Below are 15,205 nucleotides of genomic sequence, written 5' to 3'. Positions count from 1 at the left end.
AGACCCAGTCATGTAAGAGAAAAAGTCTGTTTATTAAATCAGTTAGCAATGCCAGCTAATAACATCTGATATGGCACTGATTTGTCATATTAGTGAGGGGTTCTGGGTTATGGCAATTTATGTTTTGCCTCTTTAGGAGAAAAAGGGCACAGTCACATATTAAAACAAGAAATTTTAGCAAAGACAAGACTAACTCAGCAAGAAGTGTTTAGACTGTCTTTTGGTTAAAGTAATTCCCATTATATAATTTTGGTGGATAAAAGCAACTTCATTATTTAACAATTCCAACACCACTGTGTCAGCAGGAGCTCAAGAAAACAGGGTTTAATATTTTTGATTTATAATGTCCAGACTTCACATGGCTTTTGCATCACTGCAACATATTTGGTCAGTACTGTCAAAGAATTTAAAAGAAGCTCTAGACCCAAATATTGAGTACACTTTCCCAGTACATCTACATGATTTGTGTTTAAAAAAATAGATATTTACACATACAGGTTCTGTGATTCAGTCAGTGTGATTTTAATACTGTGCATCAAGGTAGACAACTCCTTCATGGGTGAATTACTTCAAGATGTAAATAAAATGAGGGCAGTTCTGCATTTTTTTGAAGGCATTGTGTGTTGCATCTGGGCTAATTCTGCAGACCTGCCTGATGGTGTTGGACTGTGAAGGAGTCTTAGGCTATGGTTCTTTAAACAAGAGGAGGTCGTGCTGGGAGGTTTCCAAAGTACCTAAACACAAAGCTGTAGCATGTAGGATCAAGGCAGTATGGGATCCCCATATGCACAGTCCTCTTCAATAGCCAGATTGTAGTCTGCTCCTCTTCCACCCTTGTAGGCACTGGTCACAATCCTCAGCCACCCTCTTTCACCCTGTAAAGGATTCAATTTGCATTGTAAATTAGGAAACAGAGCTGTAGAAACTGTGTAGGTGATTCTGTTCTGTCTGCCAAATAGTGATTTAAGTGAATGGAGGAATTCACTGAAGCTGTAGCCCTGGAGTCCTGGAGCAACCTGCTTTGGTGAATTTACATCCCACTCATCCAGCCCAGGTACATGACTGGATTTTTGCCTACAACAGCAATTTCCAGTTGCCCATAACAGGAGCTGCACATCCTTGAAAGGCAGAATTTGGGATAGACCTGAAAGTTATTACTCAAATAGCTTTGGCCAAATATCCTTGTCTTCAGATTGACTGGGTGTCTAGTTCAAAGGAAGCATCAATTTTATATCCACAGGCTGTAGCTTTGCCAGTGACAAACCCCTCCCTCCACAGCCAAAGTGTGTTGCCATGTCTCCTTACCCAGGGCTCCCCCCAGGAGTTACGAACTATCCAATATTCTGTCCCGTTTTCCACGCCCCAGCCAGCCACAGACACGATGTGGTTCACTGTAGGGGAGGGGTTGTACTCTGTGTACAGCCCCCCTGTGTAGGCATCCAGCTTTTCAGTAGCCATTATGCCACAGCTGCAAGAAAACAGAGAGAGGAGATTTCATACCAGGGGATCAGGGCAGGGGCCTGGCTAAAAACCAACTGGTTTTCCTGTATTTTGAATTCTGATCTCCATTTATATACAAACTAGAGCAGAGCTGCTGACATGTGCTAGAGTGAAAATGTACACTGAGTTTCATGTTTGGTTTTTTTTACCTAATTGGTCCATTAGTGTAGATTTCTGCCATCATTTTTTCTCTTCCACTGACAGACCCATAGTCAGCAACTTTCCAGAGAGTGTAGTTCTTGATCACGTGGCATTCTCCAAAAGTGACACAAGTTCCACACTGGTTGAACTTCTTGCACTCTGTAAAACAGAAATGAGATTACCACTGGAGATAATCTGCAGGAAGGTGCTTTTCTTCGAGTGAAGTGATTGTAGGACACTGAGCTTTTATAATTGAATTGAGGCAGATATTAGTAACTTCAGAGTAATTACTGATACATATTCTCTCTGGTGAACTCTATTTTCTGGAAACCACATTTAAAGTCCCTGTTATCACCACTTACTGTTCTTTACTTCACAGGTGTAAATACTTTGCTGAGGACAGAGAGAAACCATTCCAGTCATACATGACCAAAGGTTAAATTTCTTCTTTGTCCAGCTTGAGGTGACACTTGTAAATGTTTCATTAGAGATTGTGTGTCACAGATTTAAGAGATTAAGTTAAAACAATTCAGCTGTGCAAACTTGCCTGAGCATGATTTAGTGCTGCACTGTCTGGAGCAGGAGACACACACAGGTAAAGCAAACCTGTTCCGTCAGTCAAACAGCAGGAACCAGTACTCTGAACACCCAAAACATCTTTTTTTAATACACTAAGATCTGCTAAACCCAGGAAGAAATCCTCCAAGCAAGGCAGAGATACCCTACTTTGATCCTTGGCTTGGTAGTTGTTGCAGGTCTCGTCGGGGATGCCGTGCTCGTGGGCGTACCTCCAGACCCCGGAGTGGTCCCCGCCCTCACAGGAGCCAGCGTCAGCACAGTCAATGACATTCTGCACTGACAGGTAGGCAGAGGGCCAAGCACCCTTCCTCTTGATGTTGATTCGGTCTGCAAGGATAAGAATCTGGGGTTTGCTGCTGGAATACGTGGGTGGCTACACATTGCAGCTGGTTTTGAAACGGTCTCCTCTTCACTGAGCCTGTAACTGGTTGCAGACAGCAGCACTTGTGGTTGGAAAGGCCTCTGCTGTCTGCAGTGAGGAACTCAGCGTGACCTAATTCAAACCAGAGGCTGAGCTATTATTGTGGGTTTCCATTAGCAGGGCTTTTTCCATTAAAAACTCAGCAAACACATGGAGATGAGTAAGACTGTCTAAAGCCTTGAAGAGCCCTAGACCTCTTAATTCAAGCCACAGCTTCTGAAAACTTCCAGATCTGTTTCCTGACTTTGACAGCGAAGAGTTTTCAAATACACATCATAAAATCAGCTCTGAGCAGCATCTTTTACAGGAGTAGAGATTTATGTATAAGACCATGCATAAACATGAGCCCAGGCTGCTGGGTCTGTGAGACAGTCTAAAAGCAGGAGAAAGCTTTCAGAGTTATCTCCTTGCTGTTACATCAGCATCTCACTGTTATCCTGCCCTCTCAGACAGGCACCACCACCCTGCTGCCTTCTTTTGTCAGAAACAACAAGCTTACTTTGAGGAACAGCTTCCTGACGAGTATTTATAAACTGCTTTTCTGCATTAACAGTCTTAACTGATGCCACTGCAGTACTTTAAATCCTATTAGTACCAACACATTCAAATAAACTTACAGAACAGGGAGCTATCATCCCAGCCTAATCTTCCTGCAAGTTGCTGTATTTACTATCCCAGTACTTCATCCTGGCAGGTGTCATACCTGTCCACATCCTTGTATGCTGCATGATTCCTTCTGTCTGCTCACACCTGCATTATCCTCCCCCTTCACAGGTAGTTTTCTTACAGCCTCCCTGTGCAAGTGGTGCTTCTCCAGCACGAAGCTGTTGCATGCAAATCATGCATTCTCTCTAGAGCCACTACTTCTCCATCTGTAGCAAACCACTACTTCCCCTTGACTAAGAAAAAGGCTGAAATCAAATTTATGTGTCTGCTGTGGTGGTCAGCCCATGGAATGACAGGGCTCCTGCAGCAAATACCCCACAAGAGGCATCTTCTTTCATTTCCTCACTGCCAGCACAGCTGGAGAGCCCCTGCTGTAGTGAGGTACCAGAAGGGGGAAGGAGACCTGAGAAACTCTTTTGCATCTGCTGCTGCCACCACCACACCTCTGAGGGGAGGGCAGAAACCCCAGGACCTAAAGAGCACTCTGGGAGGAGCTATGGCCCCATTCCTTCTGCAGACAGGTTTTTAACCACACACCACCATCCCCCCTTGCTGCCTTTGGATGAGGTGGAGACAGCCTCACCCTGGTTGCTTTTCCTATTGAAACCAACCCCCCTTGCCATCAGCTTGGGCATTCCCACTGCTCTGGTGCACTCACAGACATCTCAGCGTCGGTTTTGCTGTGTTAGTCACTGCAGTGATTTGGCACCTCAGACCAGCTGTCAGCAAACTTGCTTTGCTTCCCGAAACCTCCCGATTCCAGCAGGGAGCCCACCCCAGTGGGTACCTGCCAAGGCGCTGGTGCTGCCGTGGGCCCAGCAGGAGCCGCAGTACTGGGGGATGTGCTGGTTCCGAGTGGTGCTGGCGTAATTCACCCCGTCCACGTTCCGCCAGTCCCAGCTCCGCGGCAGCGCCGCCACGTCCAGGTACTCGTGCGGCCGGGGGTAGGTCCTGCGGGGGCACGGGCGGAGCGAGGGGGCAGCGCCGGCATCCCCCGGAGCAGGGATGTTATTAAAAAAAAAACAAAAAAAAACCAAAAAACCCACGGATTTCACCGGGTTTCACAAGGAGCCCGCCGGCGTCACGTGACCGCGGCGTGACCGCTCCGGCCCCGCGGTCTCGTGACCGCCCCCCCCCCCCCCCACACCGGACCCGGCACGGCCGGAGCGGCCCCGGGCACCCCCGAGACCCCCAAACCCCCCCGGGCACCTCCGAAACCCCCGGGCACCCCCGAAACCCCCAAACTCCGCCGGGCACCCCAGAAATCCCCAAACTCTCCCGGACACCTCCGAACCTCCCGGACACCCTGAAATCCGCCAACCCCCCCGAGAACCTCCGGACATGCCTGAAATCCCCGGGCACCCCCGAAATCCCCGGCTCCCCCCGGGCACCCCCGAGCCCGGCCGTGCGTGCCCAGCCCTCGCAGCGCTCCTCTCCGCCGCGGGAGCCGGGCGGGCACGGCGGAGCGCAGCGCACCTGAGGCCGGGCGCCTTGCGCGGGGCCGGGCGGTAGCAGCGCTGCCCCTCCCTGAAGTGCAGCCCGGCGCGGGCGGGCGGGCACAGGCAGCCGCAGAGCAGCAGCAGCAGCGGGATCAGGAGCGGCGGGGCCATGCTGGGACAGCGGCAGCGCCCGGGCTGCGGCCGCGCCGGGGTTTGAGGGCGGCGGGAGGGGCGGAGCGCAGGGCCGGGCCGGGCCGGGCCGCGCTCACCTGCGGCGGGCGGGGACAGCGGGCCGGGCCTCGGGGCCGCCTCAGCGTGTCTGAGGGAGCTCCTGGGGACGGGGAGAGAACTCAGATCCCGCCTTCCCGGGATCAAAAATTTGGTCACATGGGTTGTGACAAGAGGACTTGAGTCTGGGACAGGCCCTGTCACAGGGTTCTTCACCTTTGGTCTAACACCTCAGCATTGTGCTAGACTGTGGCCAGCGACTGTGACTGCTTTTTTCTTGGGTTTTTTTTTTTTTTTTTGGTTTTTTTTTTTGTTGGTTTTTGTGGTTTGTTTTTTTTATTTTTGTTTGTGGTTTTTTTTTTTTTGTTTTTGTTTGGTTTTGGTTTTTTTGGGTCTTTTTTTTTTTGTTTTGTTTTTTTTTGTTTTTTGGTGGGTTTTTTTGGTTTTTTTTTGTTTTTTTGTTTGGTTCTTGTGTTTTTTCCTAGTCCCAAGTTCTGGATTTCTCAAGCCCTTTAATGCTACAATTAGCAAAGGAACACAGGCCTGTGTCCATTTTCTAGGCTGCTCCTGGAGGTTCTTTATTATTTGCTAGAAGATTTAGTCAATAGTAAAAATAGCTTTCTAATTTTCCTGCAGAAGCTTCTAGTAACTGTGTGAATGGATTATCAGTCTCTTTTGCATACATTAGCTAGAAGCTTGCATGTTTAATAAACAGGTTTAGTAAACCACAGACAGTTCTTTGCTCCTAGCTCCTCTTCCTTGGCTTCAGAACATTTTGTAGAGGGCCTGAGGTTTATTAGTTCCACGCTGTGAATAGAGAAACTGAGGCACAGAACCAACGCACCAAAAGGAACAGCAGAGCAAGAATGGAGCCTGTGAGTGGAATGCAGTGGTTTTTTTGTTTAATTCTTAAGGGTGATTCAGCTAGCTGGGGTTAGTTAAGACTTGCATCAGCTCGTCTGGTAGCCATTCACAGATCTCTGCAAAATTATCTGATGGCCTGTAGGCCAGGCTTGTCTTAAACTGAATAGGTTTTCCTCTCAGCAATCTTCTCTGCTTCTCTGAAAAGCCAGTTCCTCCCAATCAAACCATTAAAAAACAGTATCCCAGAATGCCTCCTTACACATATTTATTGAAGGAAGTGTTAAAAAAAAAAAAAAAGTCAACCAAGAAAACAAAAACAACCACAAAAAGCCCAGCGACCACAAAAGCCTGGTGTCTTTGTGCTCTCAGTCAAGCCCATCCCCAGGCTGTGGTGTCTGGAAGCCGTGGGCAGGCTGATAATGGCCACAGTGGGCCAGCTGTGCCCAGTGCCAGGCTCTCCTAATCTCCCCAGTGCCAAAGTGCCCAGAGCCAGCACAGCCCCCGTGTCCCCAGCGTCTCTCTCTAATCTGCAGCTGCACATGTGCACGGCCCTGCTGGGACAGGCCCGGGGCTTCTCTGGGCTGAGCAGGGCCAGGCCTGCAGCTCAACCCACGCAGAAACTGCCCCTCCTAGGCTGGGCTGGGGATAAGGTCAGGCTCAGAGGTTCCCAGAAATGCAGATGGGGAGGAGAGGGGAAAGAGGCCCAAGCCCACATCCGCTTCACAGAGCACCTCTGTGCCAGAATTTTTAAGGCTCTGTAAGGAAGAGCTTCAGAAGAGGCACATGATTCTAGGGAGCTATTTTCAGCAGGAGGAAAAACCCCTATGGAGTGATTGCATATTTATTTTACTTCCCTTTTCCCCCTTTCCTTGTGAGATGTGTTCAGTGATATATTTATTGCTGAAATTATTTTGTCAAAATTTTTGGACAGTGAATTAGCATCTTCAGCCTCTTCCTAAGCTGTGTCTATTGTGAATACATTGCATATTTTTAATTTATATTAATTTATATTTTTATAAATGAACATATATTTTATATTGTATTTCTTTAGTATTTGTTATTGACATAGTGTCAATATCTATTCAGAATGCAGCAGTTGAATACACAACTTAGATGTGCATTACTACTCTTAGCTAAGGATGGCTGGAGAAAACAAGTATGAAATGTGCACAAATAAAATTAGATATGCTTTTTAAGTAAATGTCCAAATAATCTTTTCAGAATTTTCTCAGGGAATTGTAGAAGATATCCAAAGCTATTGTGGGAAATACTGCCAATGTGGCAGTGGAACAGAACATTTTGTGTGTCTTGCTGGGTAAACTGAACAGCTTAGACACTACTTATCTTTTGGGAAATGACAAAATGATGAAATGATTGTGTTTTAAGGAAACAAAATTAATCTACCTGCATTGGAAGTCTTCCTTTTATTGCTCCCTGAGCAGTAGGCTCATAGAGGGTGACAGATGTTTGCTCTCCACTTTTTAAAATGCACTTCTGGTGCTGAGCTCTGTGTCAGGAGCAGTTGTCTGTTCCTTCATTGGCTGCTGGGGGAAGTGGAAGTCATCAAGTGCAGGGGAAGCCTGGAATAAGCTGATTTTTCTTCTGCAACCATATGGGAGCTCAGAAATCCCTTATCTCCAGCAGCCCATAAAGTGGTGGAGTAGTTAAGTTCAGTGAGTCAAGCCCTTCCACTGTCACCATTTTATGCTAAATAGTTTTAAGGTGCTTTCCTAATTATAGTTCCTTTCCCCATCCTTAAAAGGAACACTTGCAAGGCAGTGACAGTCATTTGATGTGTCATGAAACTGCTCTAGGCTTCCACAAGTCATTTGACCCTGGGTTTCTGCTGCTCGGTGATACTGGTGCTGGTTATCAGCAGCCAAACATGACTGTGCTGAGTTTTGTTCTGCCTCGCAGAATTTCCTTTAGCACAGGGAGATGTTTCACTCAGTGAATGTTACAGTTCACTTCAGAGAACGTCAGTGAAATGGGGGTTTCACCTCTAGCATTTTCCTGGCGAGTTCTGAAGCACATCTGAGATATAAGAAATTAGGAAATATTAGAAATGCTGTATTTCTTAATGTCAGGAAATGAAGGGAGAGAGAAAGAGCAAGAGAGAAGGGAGAGAGAAAGATCATCTGTGCAAGTTAGTCACAAGTTGATTCAAGTTTTGGCTAAAAATGATGGATTCTTATAACTATTTAAGGACCTGGCATCACTGAGGGTACAGTGTTATTTTTATGTGTTACAAAGTATTTTTTGTTCCTGCTCCTGTTCCCCTCCTTCATGCAGTCAAACATCAGGAATTATGCTTGTTAGTGGAGTTTGCCTTGCAATCCTGCTCACAAATTGTTACCATTTTTATTATGGGTGTTGTCCCCTATGACTCATATGATGCTAAAATTTAAATTATGTGGCAGAAGCACATGTGCTTAATAAATTAAAATCACTCACTTTGGGCTATAATCTCTACATATGCACATGTATTTGCATACATATTGCATACATAATATAAAATAATGCACCACAAACAGAATATGCACGTATATTCATGCAGCACACTGCTGCACAGAGAACTGGGAAGGGCTGCATGTGACAGTGCTGCTTCCCAAGCCAAAGCTTCCAAAGCTGCTTCCCAAGGCCCTCGGTGGTGCACCTGTGCTGCAGTACCTGCACCCAGGCAGGGGAGAGCCCTGGGCTCCTGCTGCAGAGCCGGGGGCTGGCTACTCCCCTGGCTGGCTGCGTGACAGTGCCCGGGGTATAAAAGGGCCCCGGGCCGGGCTGGGCTGGGTGCAGCTGATAGAGCAGCAGGCAGAGGGCTCGTTCTGGGGAGCTGAGAGCCTGGGACAGGTTGTAGCCACCAAGGTCCGAGCCACACAAAATGCGTGAAATCGTGCACCTGCAGATTGGCCAGTGTGGGAACCAAATCGGATCCAAGGTAAGGGCTCTTTTCAGCACTGAGCGTTGGCAGGGGACCACAGGTACAGCTCACACACCATCAGTGGACGGGGACTTTTGGGGGGACAATTACCTTGTAACTCAGTAGTGGGAAGCATGGCGTGTTAACAGGGAACGTGAATGTTTTGTTATGAAAGGCAAAAGTGGGATTTGCTCCTTTAAGTTTAATGTTCATTTGCAATAACCAGCGATTACAGGTGCACCAGAGCATTCCTGCTGGGACTCCTGTTCCCAGGGGGAACTCACATACTCTGCAAGATACTGGGGCAAGTGACAGAGCCAGTAATTCCAGGGCTGTGAAGTTGTGTTGCTGGTACTTTAGCTCAGCCATGCAGCAGTTCTGCCACATTTCATTCTTAAATATCACAGAATCATACAATGGTTTGTGTTGGAAGGAGTTTTAAAGATCATAGGGGATCATATTAATCAACAGCATAACCTGTGTTAGAGTGCAGAATGCCACAAAGTGTCACTGGCCTCCTGTGAGAGACAGGTGCCATTTGGAGTATTTTTGTGTAGCTCAAGCCCTGGCATTCTGTGACATAGGGACTAGTCACTATTGCTGACTTTCTGGGCAAGGAGTAAAATTACCCCTCAATTTCTATGCTGTGTGATGTCCATCCTTTTTAATTTTTTCAATTGATAAGTAGGAAGTTGTCCAAAGATTATCTGTTTTGGGCTGGGAGGTTTTTAAGACATGGGATAGTTGAGGGATTGTTCTGCTGTGTTCTTCCTCCCTTCTCCCATGCCTAACCTTGATTTCTTTTAATGGAACATGAAGCATGGAACTGTTGATAGTGGTGTATTTGTACACTCAAAATGGGACTGGATGCTAACCCAGCAGACCTTTAATATTAGAATAGCCTGGTCATTACAGAGGGTGGGTGTGTCTGCATGAACCCTGCTGTGGCTGCTGCCCAGATAAGAGCCCAGCACAAGAGCACATCCATATGAGTGTCAAGATAGGACATTTAGGACCAGCAGCTGTTTGTGGAAAGGCTTGCTCATGTACAAATTTGCTTGTGCCAGCTTTGTCGTGCCATGGTCCCATTTGTGCATGACAGGGCTCAAAGCAACTCTCCCTAATCCACACCCTCACAACCTTTTTGTTAAGCTTATGCTGAGAAGTAACTGTTATTTAAAATGTTAAACTCACATCAATTTTCTTTTAGTATAAAGAGAACAAATTGAGGCCCTCCACCTATTAGTGCACAGGTCATAGCTAAGCAGCATAAATGGTCTGCTAAACATTTCCCCCTAATTTATTTGGGAGGGGTAGAGAAGGATCCCTCTTCTGATCTGGTAAGTAAATGGCAGAGCATCCCCTGCTTCAGGCACAATTCCCAGAGCTGGTGCTGAACACGTGCTGAAAATAAATAAATAAATCACTCTCAGTGTGTTGTACCTCTTTCCTTTTGCAGTTCTGGGAGGTGCTTGGTGAGGAACATGGGATTGACATCACTGGGAACTACCGTGGGGATTCACCACTGCAGCTGGAGCGAATTAACGTGTACTTCAATGAGGCTTATTGTAAGTGCTCAGCAGAGCCAACAGGGAGGGTAAAATAAATAATTAAAAACCCCACAAAAAGCCTAAACCACTCTAGGTGGATTGGACTCTCCAGAGTGTATTGCAAGCCTTTGGTTTCTTTGACCACTAGCAGTGATTATTTGCATTAATTTTGTTTCTTCCAGCCCATAAATACGTGCCCCGTTCCATCCTGGTGGACCTGGAGCCTGGGACGATGGACAGTGTCCGCTCCAGCAGAATTGGGCCCCTCTTTCGACCTGACAACTTTATCCATGGTATGTACAGCACACTGCCAGCAAACTGACTGCAGGCAGCTGTCCCAAAAGAGCCTTGGGATCCTTTAAAAATTCTCCTGTTAACTTTGTGGCCGATCTTTCTGTAATTCTGTTCACAGGTAATTCAGGTGCTGGCAACAACTGGGCCAAGGGCCATTACACAGAAGGTGCTGAACTGATTGAAAACGTCATGGACGTGGTCAGGAACGAGTGTGAGAGCTGTGACTGCCTTCAGGGGTTCCAGCTCATCCATTCCCTTGGTGGTGGCACAGGCTCAGGCATGGGGACGCTCCTCATCAACAAGATCAGAGAGGAATACCCCGACAGGATCATGAACACCTTCAGCGTCGTGCCCTCACCCAAGGTGTCGGACACGGTGGTGGAGCCGTACAACGCCATCCTCTCCATCCACCAGCTGATAGAGAACACGGATGAAACCTTCTGCATTGACAACGAAGCTCTGTATGATATATGCTTCAGGACACTAAAGCTCACCAACCCCACCTACGGGGACCTCAACCACTTGGTGTCCCTAACCATGAGCGGCGTCACCACCTCGCTGCGTTTCCCCGGCCAGCTGAACGCGGACCTGCGGAAGCTGGCGGTGAACATGGTGCCCTTTCCTCGCCTGCACTTCTTCATGCCCGGCTTCGCCCCGCTGACAGCTCGGGGCAGCCAGCAGTACCGGGCCCTGACGGTGCCAGAGCTCACCCAGCAGATGTTCGATGCCCGGAACATGATGGCAGCCTGCGACCCCCGCCGCGGGCGCTACCTCACCGTCGCCTGCATCTTCAGGGGCAGAATGTCCACCAGGGAAGTGGACGAGCAGCTGCTGTCTGTGCAGACCAAGAACAGCTCCTACTTTGTGGAGTGGATCCCTAACAATGTGAAGGTGGCCGTGTGTGACATCCCGCCGCGAGGGCTGAAGATGGCAGCCACCTTTATTGGCAATAACACGGCCATCCAGGAGCTCTTCATCAGGGTGTCCGAACAGTTCTCGGCCATGTTCAGAAGGAAAGCCTTTCTCCACTGGTACACGGGGGAAGGCATGGATGAGATGGAGTTTTCTGAAGCAGAAGGGAACACCAATGACCTCGTGTCCGAGTACCAGCAGTACCAGGATGCCACTGCAGACGTGGAGGAATTTGAAGAGGTAGAAGTGGAAGCAGAAGCCAAGCCAGAAAAGGAAGCAGAGTAAAAAGTATCAAAACATTCTCCGAATGAGCCTGTTCACATTCACTAAAGACAAAGCAACAGCCATCATCTGCATATCCAAAACAACACATTTCTTCAGAACTTCTGCTGTGCATCTGGCCAAGCATATCTGATATTACAACACAGTGCTTTTGAAATTAATGGCAGCTCTGCTTTACTGTCTTAATGAACTGTTGAGATCGAATCTCTCCCAAAACCAATCCACTTGAAGACACGTTATCTCACACCAGCCTTTCCTGTAAATGGATTCACTTTTAGAATATGATCACCAGATACTGAATGTACTCTACACCACTGTGCCTGTGTATATAGATCAGGATCTTAAGCAATAGCAAAGTATGCTCGCAGCTCATCACATTTATTTATTCTCAGGTAAACACAGTCCCTGCTGATTGTGAACTTGTTACTGTTCTAGGAGCATGTGCACATCTCTGAGGCCTCCAAAGGCAGTGACTCTTTTATCACTCCACAGACTGACGTAGATCTGCAGAAACAACAGGGGGCAAATGACTAAAGATGCACATTCTTATAATTGTTCTAATTGTTCTATCACATTGCTGGCTTATATTATTGCAGAGCTTGTATTCATTATCATGGTGTGGTTTGTTTCTATTTCTAACTACAGGTTGAGCTACATTAGCACACTAAGTTGTGGCATTGTGTAAAAGTTTTGGTGTGGCATTTTTTTTTCCTAGGTACTAACTACTGTAAATTTTTTTTCCTAACATTCAGTACAACAAAATTGACATAGAATGGTTTGTAGTTTGTTAATATAAATTCTATGGCAGTCACTAAAATCTTATTTTGCCTTTGGTGAAAAAAATTTCTTGCCATCACAGCTGCCTACTTAATGTATTTATAATATTCTTTTAAATAAAGATTATATACCATTCTATTGAAGTTTTATACTTGCAACATTTGATAGACAAACCCCCATAGTTTATTCTTGAAAGAACTAACTTTGAATTAAGTTATACTCTTAGATGAAAAGGTTTGTTGTTCTCTGAAGGAAGTAATGCCTCATGTTTGAGTTCAGTCGTGGTGAGGGAACTTGAAGCCAATTCTCCCGTGCAGTGGGACAATCTCATCCCTGCTGTGAGGATACAGAGCAGGAAAATGCAAAAACTTCCCCCAAAACCACACAGCTTGCAGAGCAGCTTTGCCTCCCAGCCAAGGGCAGTGTCCCTCTCCCCCCCGTGCAATGAGGACAAACAATTCCCATTCCTGTGTCTCCTTGCCCACCTCTTAGAGGACACCAGCTCTCCCAGTTCCTGATTCACTGCTCAGTGTCTCAGACCTGGAGATTGATCTCCAGCAGCACATCCACGGCACAATTATCCTGCTTCCAGTCTTCAACTCTATATGCTACATTCTGTTTATACAGCTTTTAGGCAGAACTTTTTTCCAAAGTAATAATAAATGAAGTAGGCAGAAAAGTTTTAAACAGGAATCAAATCTCTCATTCATTTATATATCTGAAATATCAGCATGACCCCCAAAGAGATTTGGCTTAATAATAAACAATTTTGCTACTGAATGTCCAGATTGTGCTAAAAGCAGCCTTTTATTTTAACAGAACTGAAAAGTAAATGTCTCTGCAGAACAGAAACTTTGTTTCAAGAGGAACTACACTTTCCACACATTCAGAAATTACATTTATTAGCATGTCAATTTACATACACAGGCAAGTTCTACAGTTCATGTGATGACATTATACTGCAGCCTTGAGCTCGCCTACAGCTTTGCAGTTTGCTGTTATTCACCACAGATCAGCTCCTACAAGAGATTAATAATACAAGTTATTCAATTCAAGACTGTGTACAAGGTACACTTTAAACAAAAGGTAGTAATATTTAATCTCAGGTCAGGAATAGAAGCTGTTCTATCCAGAACAGAAAATAATCAGCTACTTGTGATGTATGGAACGGCACAAATAAAGGTACAAGCAGCATCTGTCTCACAGAGAGCAGAAAAGCCATAAAATGAAATTACTGATCAGGGGAAGGAGCAGTTCAGAGAGGCTGTGTGCTGGCTGAGCACGTATGAAAGGCGCAAATCACCGAGAAACCTGTGAGCATGACTGCAGAGGCGCGGCTGCTCTGGGTAAGCCACACCGGGTCTGAGCAAACCCCAGGCGGTTCAATGACAGGGACACACAGTCCCTGCCACCCCTCTGATGCGATCAGGCTGCTCCCCACCGCACACGTCACCAGGCCACAAACACCTGCGCACACTGGCCCCGCACCAGCCGCAACCCCACGCCTGGAACCCGAGCGGATTATCTGCAGATATCGGGGATTAATGGACTCAGCAGCCACTGCCTGCGGCTGACGCCACTCCCGCCCTACACAGCCCCAGCCACGCACCCAGCCCACCCCACCCACTTACATGTCACTCCTTTTTGGGCTTCACCGTTTTCACCGTGGCCACCGCCGCCCTCTCCGCCTCCGCTTTGTACTGCGGCTTCATGGCAGCCCGCACCGCCTGGGCGCAGATCTGCGAGTACCGGATGTAGCTGCGGCCGGGGCGACAGAGGGCGGTGAGACCCGGGCCCGCCCCACACCGCCTCCCCCGCCCCAACCCAACCCAACCCAGCCCCGCGTTCCCCCGGCCCGCTGTGACCCGGCCCGGCGCCCCCTCAGAGCGCGGAGCTGCCGCCGCAGCCGCACCTGAGCCCGGCCTGTCGCCAGTACGCCACCATGGCTGCGGCTCCGCGGGGCAAGGTCAGCGCGCGCCGCAGGGGACGCGCCCGCCGCCCAATCAGCGGCCGGGAGCCGCTCACGCGCGCCGCCGTTCGCGGGCGCGCGCCCCCGCCGGCGGCCAATCAGAGCGCCGCGTTCCGGGGCGCCGCTCCCGCCCTTTCCGCCTGACGCGCCCCGGGCTCGCCCCGCCCCTTCCCCTCGGCCCGGGCGGCCCCGCGGCCGTGAGGGGCGGTGGGCGGGGCCATGGCGGCTCTGTCCCCTCACGGCGGCCCCGGCCCCTCACGATGGCCCCGTCCCCTCACGATGGCCCCGGCCCCTCACGATGGCCCCGGCCCCTCACGGCGGCCCCGGCCCGGGCCGTGGGGAAGGTGCGTGCCCTTCCCGGGATGGGAACGTCCCTCCTGCGGCCGGCCGGGCCCGCCTGGCTGTCAAAGCCACGGGAGTCGGTTCAGTGCTGGGAATTGGCCTTAAATACACTAAATGTCAAATACCTAAAGAGCATAAGTTAAAGGGCAAGTTTTCTGTGAGGGTCAAGGCTGTTCATACAGCACCTGCGTTAGTTACACATTAACTCCTTCCTCGGCAATCCTGTTGTAATCGAAGAATCCCAGCGAGTTAAATTGGTGTCTTTTGCATCTAAATCTGTTCTTACCCCTCTGTGCCATCACTTGTTTTTTTTTTATATAA

The 15,205-nt window shown here is 48.3% G+C and overlaps 3 protein-coding genes across 4 annotated transcripts; 1 reads left to right on the top strand and 2 right to left on the bottom strand.

Moving 5' to 3' along the window:
- Window positions 1-13: 13 nt before the first annotated feature.
- On the bottom strand, window positions 14-5,014 carry CTSZ (cathepsin Z). The gene is made up of 6 exons (XM_064391104.1): window positions 4,784-5,014; window positions 4,095-4,258; window positions 2,368-2,547; window positions 1,650-1,800; window positions 1,306-1,468; window positions 14-875 (listed from the first exon to the last, which is right to left on the bottom strand). The coding sequence occupies exons 1-6, from the start codon at window positions 4,915-4,917 to the stop codon at window positions 762-764; spliced, it is 906 nt and encodes a 301-aa protein (XP_064247174.1). The 5' UTR covers window positions 4,918-5,014; the 3' UTR covers window positions 14-761.
- A 375-nt stretch (window positions 5,015-5,389) lies between these two features.
- Window positions 5,390-12,312, top strand: TUBB1 (tubulin beta 1 class VI). Of its 2 annotated transcripts, none has more exons than XM_064391098.1 (4): window positions 5,390-5,849; window positions 10,218-10,326; window positions 10,491-10,601; window positions 10,721-12,312. In XM_064391098.1, exons 1-4 carry the CDS (start codon window positions 5,841-5,843, stop codon window positions 11,797-11,799), a joined length of 1,308 nt encoding a protein of 435 aa, XP_064247168.1. In that variant the 5' UTR covers window positions 5,390-5,840; the 3' UTR covers window positions 11,800-12,312. The 2 variants fall into 2 exon arrangements, with proteins under 2 accessions (XP_064247168.1, XP_064247167.1); XM_064391097.1 differs by lacking the exon at window positions 5,390-5,849 and adding an exon at window positions 5,856-8,776.
- Window positions 12,313-13,454: 1,142 nt separating this feature from the next.
- Window positions 13,455-14,645, bottom strand: ATP5F1E (ATP synthase F1 subunit epsilon). Its single transcript, XM_064391108.1, has 3 exons — window positions 14,486-14,645; window positions 14,205-14,331; window positions 13,455-13,592 (listed from the first exon to the last, which is right to left on the bottom strand). Exons 1-2 carry the CDS (start codon window positions 14,515-14,517, stop codon window positions 14,208-14,210), a joined length of 156 nt encoding a protein of 51 aa, XP_064247178.1. The 5' UTR covers window positions 14,518-14,645; the 3' UTR covers window positions 13,455-13,592; window positions 14,205-14,207.
- Window positions 14,646-15,205: the final 560 nt, after the last annotated feature.

Source organism: Passer domesticus, chromosome 16 (genome assembly GCF_036417665.1).
Source record: "Passer domesticus isolate bPasDom1 chromosome 16, bPasDom1.hap1, whole genome shotgun sequence".
NCBI lineage: Eukaryota > Metazoa > Chordata > Aves > Passeriformes > Passeridae > Passer > Passer domesticus.
The sequence above is the reverse complement of the archived record's forward strand: the minus strand, read 5'-3'. Positions and strand labels throughout refer to the sequence as shown.

Coding starts and splice junctions, on each gene's coding strand:
- CTSZ (XM_064391104.1), bottom strand. CDS start 4,917: ATGGCCCCGCCGCTCCTGATCCCGCTGCTGCTGCTGCTCTGCGGCTGC. Junction 4,259..4,783: donor CGCAAGGCGCCCGGCCTCAG/GTGCGCTGCGCT, acceptor GTGCCCCCGCAG/GACCTACCCCCGGCCGCACG. Junction 2,548..4,094: donor CAGCACCAGCGCCTTGGCAG/GTACCCACTGGG, acceptor TTATCCTTGCAG/ACCGAATCAACATCAAGAGG.
- TUBB1 (XM_064391097.1), top strand. CDS start 8,720: ATGCGTGAAATCGTGCACCTGCAGATTGGCCAGTGTGGGAACCAAATC. Junction 8,777..10,217: donor GGAACCAAATCGGATCCAAG/GTAAGGGCTCTT, acceptor TTCCTTTTGCAG/TTCTGGGAGGTGCTTGGTGA. Junction 10,327..10,490: donor GTACTTCAATGAGGCTTATT/GTAAGTGCTCAG, acceptor TGTTTCTTCCAG/CCCATAAATACGTGCCCCGT.
- ATP5F1E (XM_064391108.1), bottom strand. CDS start 14,517: ATGGTGGCGTACTGGCGACAGGCCGGGCTCAG. Junction 14,332..14,485: donor TGGCGACAGGCCGGGCTCAG/GTGCGGCTGCGG, acceptor CCCCGGCCGCAG/CTACATCCGGTACTCGCAGA.